This window comes from Harmonia axyridis, chromosome 5, assembly GCF_914767665.1.
Source record: "Harmonia axyridis chromosome 5, icHarAxyr1.1, whole genome shotgun sequence".
Taxonomy (NCBI): Eukaryota; Metazoa; Arthropoda; class Insecta; order Coleoptera; family Coccinellidae; genus Harmonia; species Harmonia axyridis.
In genome coordinates this window covers 34,892,786-34,896,710 of record NC_059505.1, presented here as the reverse complement: position 1 = coordinate 34,896,710, position 3,925 = coordinate 34,892,786, and the positions used below count along the sequence as shown (strand labels likewise).

The 3,925-nt window shown below is 37.1% G+C and overlaps 1 protein-coding gene across 1 annotated transcript; it reads right to left on the bottom strand.

Annotated features, from left to right (window-relative positions):
• Positions 1-1,395: 1,395 nt before the first annotated feature.
• On the bottom strand, positions 1,396-2,556 carry LOC123680347 (keratin, type II cytoskeletal 1). Its single transcript, XM_045618193.1, has one exon. The coding sequence runs from the start codon at positions 2,497-2,499 to the stop codon at positions 1,630-1,632; it is 870 nt and encodes a 289-aa protein (XP_045474149.1). The 5' UTR covers positions 2,500-2,556; the 3' UTR covers positions 1,396-1,629.
• Positions 2,557-3,925: the final 1,369 nt, after the last annotated feature.

The window sequence follows — 3,925 nt, the reverse complement described above, 5'->3', positions numbered from 1 at the left end:
TGATATATTTTTAAAATATTCGTGAAGAAAACCATCACAAAACAGTTAAAACTAAAATTTTTCGAAAAATATAATCGACCGTCGTACAGTACTACCTTCTATTCATATGCTTCGTAAACAGAAAGAAGATGAAGTTAATGAACAAATTCGTACACCGTACAAAGTTTGGTAATCGCAGAAGCGCCAGAGGGGAAATTAATAGGTAGGTACCTAATGTTTGACTGATACGTGGAAAGCCATGTGATGGTAATCCCTCTCAAGTCAAATTTTCAAGAAAAAATATGTTTTTAGTGTTGATGCCCAGGACTTTTTGAGTGAAGTGTAAAATTTTACATCGGAAAAAATCACAGTTTTCTGACCTGTTATCCCTCCGAATCACATATATTTTGGAGAAAAAAATAATAAGAAATACCTAAGGAGACATAAAAATCAAATATTCGTGATGTGTCGAGTGTGGAGACTCAGCATTAGTTTCTTTAAAAACTTGTGAATTGCAATCAAAGGATGAATTATCTATGATTACACAAATTTTAATACATAATCTCTACGTATGTTTCCATTTTTTATTCAAAACTCACTCCTCGATATCAACGATCAAAATTCACAGATTTAATTTACCAAACGGAAATTCAAGAGGGAAATAAGAAACCAGAATCATCAATCTTTCTTCAATACCTCCTAATCATCTCCATTATAATGAGACAACGTGAAGAGTAATGACTTTTTACATCGATTCTGAGAACACAAGCGAGTTGAATGAAACCGTAGGAATGCACACCACCAAAATCCTACGTCCAACATTGAACCAGTCTTGGAAAGATCAACCTTCCGCATCGGAACCCCACACAAAAGTAAACATTGACCGTGTACTTGGTCAAGGTGAAGAGAAATTTAAATCGGACGCTATAATAACCTCTCAGCCAAACTCTTTTCGGCCTATCACTTCCATCTTTGACACACTTTTTATGAAGAAAGGTGCTACGCATAATTTTCACTCGCTTAAAAATGCTCATTATCATTTAATGACACTACAGGCGATATCTACCAATTTCGTACATTAGCAAGACCAACACTCTTTGCCACTTTCGAATTGACTTTCTTCTTCAACTGAAACCTTTCGAAAATTTCGACTCGAAATCGAAAGTGGAAAAGAATCAGATTAACTTTCACTGTTTCCTTTAATTGTTTTTTGTTTGAGATTGTTCTCAAGTTGTAAATGGTCTATTGATTGATTTATTTGAAATCAAAAGTACTCGAAACGTTTCATGATCTGTTAATTGTATTCATTACATATTTTGCTATCAGTTTCATAATATTTTAGCTTGATATAAGTTTCAGAATATGAGGTAAAAGTTGGATTTATGGGTGATTTGGTGTGGAATGCAAAGATATGGATTATTTTGAAAAAAACGTTTATTTTACAAAAGTAACAATGTTCCTTAAATATAAATACCTAACATAGTTAGATATAAATGGTATCTTGACTTTTGTTTGTGCGGAAATCGATAAAAATTTAAGGAAAAATAAATAATATAAATTAAATTAGAAAGGGAAAGATTCCGACAAACAAAACAACTAGTTATGCTCTCTGAGGTTTGGCAGGTACTCTTCCGGTCATGCTGAGCTATCCTACTGCTGGTTGGCTTGTTTGTAACCCCTGTAGGCGAGCTGTTGACCTTCAAAGGACCTTCCCCATCCACCACCGTGTCCGGAGGAGCTGTATCCACTGTCAGATGATCCACCGTATCCACCACCGGTAGCGCCACCATATACAGTTTCGTGGGATGTTACATGGCTGGTAGAATGTTGAGGGTGAGATACAACTTCGTAGGTGACATGTTTGCCTTGTCCTCCAAGAAGTTTCTTAAGTCCAATGATGGCGGAGAGAACCAAAGCGATTTTACCGATGATCAAAGCTTTACCAGCGATAAGAGCAATACCAGCTAAGGCGAGTTTACCAAGAACGGCAGCTTTGAGGGCAGCAGCAGCTAGGAGTGGTCCCAAGATTTTGGCAGCCTTCTTCTTCTTGCCTCTGGCTTCGTCGGTTTCTACAGAGTTTTCTTCTTCGGACAAGCTATCAACTACGTCACTGAATGAACGAGCGGTGTTGGCTACCGTGTTTACGATTTCACTACCCTTAAGGTTGATCTTGATCTCGTGGGTTTCCAAGAAGCCACTGACGCGGTTCCATAGCATGCTCTCCAGGGAATCATCGGCTCCGATGGAACGTGGTGCACCATCCTTCTCGTCACTGGTTTTTACCAACTGTACTCCGTCGGCGATGGTGATACTGTCCTTGTGACCGAGCATTTTATCCACAAAGTTGAAAAGTTTGACCTTGAGACATGAGTACGAATCTTTGCGTAAACAATCATGGTAAATCGAGTCGAGGAGGTCGTTTTCCGTTTGGATCGAGTTGCCGCGAGCCTCGTTCTGAGCTGGTACCGCCGCCACTGACGCGACACAAAAAACTAAAACGGCTAATTTCAGAGATGCCATAACTACTGTTGTTTTCACTGTGTGAAGGAAGTTGATCGTTGTTTGATACTGGTGAAGATGTTCCACCGGTATATATATGAAGGGGGCTCCCTACCTAAGTCGACTGGTCTCAGCACAATTTGGGTCCAGATAACCATAATAACGGCCGGGGGGGCTATATCTTGGACCGCTTTCTCACTGAAAAGTCGCGGTGTAACCTCGTTTTAACCCTGTGCGATATGCAAGTACTATACGCATCGACAATGGCTCCTACCTTTTATTTTGCATGTCACGGTTTTACAATATGTGTTCTCGATGTCCATCAGCGCAAAACGTTAAGTTGTCATTTCGTATATGACCTTCCTCATATTCGTTTCGATCGATGAAATTGAGATAGTTCCGTGGTTTTCTTAGTTGATAAAAACCGTGAGTAAATTGAAGAATTTTCGGGTTATAAGTCGGTGACTTGTGAATTCTATCGGTGATTTCAAAGTCATGGTCGGCGGGTCGAGAATTAGTCGTTTGTTTTATACAAATCTTGGAAGTTTTCTTGGACAAAAAGTTATCATAATCTCTTTAAATTTGTGAACTTGCTACAAATTTTACTCAATCTTTTCGCTGCTAATTAGTTGTATACGAATACCTTGAGTGATTCTCCCAAATATAAGTCCATTAGACAACAATTATCGAGAATTTATTTCATCAAAATGTGCTTGTCGTCAATGTATATCCATTTATTGGGTAAAATTGCTAATAATTCTAACAAAACTGAGAGAATGTAATAATCTATTCCCGGACATTTCTCATATTACCTAATAAATGAACAAAATTACAACTGAATGCTAGACATGAGGTTTAAATTGGCATTTTGTTCAGATTTCTCCACGTTATTCCTGTATAAGATAAATTTATAACTGGGTAATATTCGTGATGATCTCTGTTTACAATCGTGTTGAATGAATCAGTTAGTGTTCTGCTTCAACCACCTTGTTATTGAATTATACGTGTAATGAAACAATTACGTACTGAGGTGTTAAATCGTTGGATTATTGGACGGTTTTTTAAAGATATTCGAAGAAGATTGTTAACAACGGTTTTTGGCCTGGAAAAATCTGTGGAATGAAGGATTACGTTGATTATATGGAATAAAAATGTTAATGCTAACTCAAGAATAGAATCTGCGTGATTTACAGTATCTGGATTGAGTTCGATGGCTTCGTAGTTGTGACCAAATTTTTTTTTTCGAAAATTTAAAAAATATTCATTGGATCCAACTGAAATTTAACGAACAGTACTAAAATTAGGAATGTATATTCACCTAAAATTTCGAAAGGATCAAATATCATAATCACAATAAAATTTTCAGTGGGAAATAGAAAGAGTATTCAGTTCATATTTTACCTTTTATGGAAATTTCTCAGAAATCTTTCTGGAGTTTCAGCTGAGA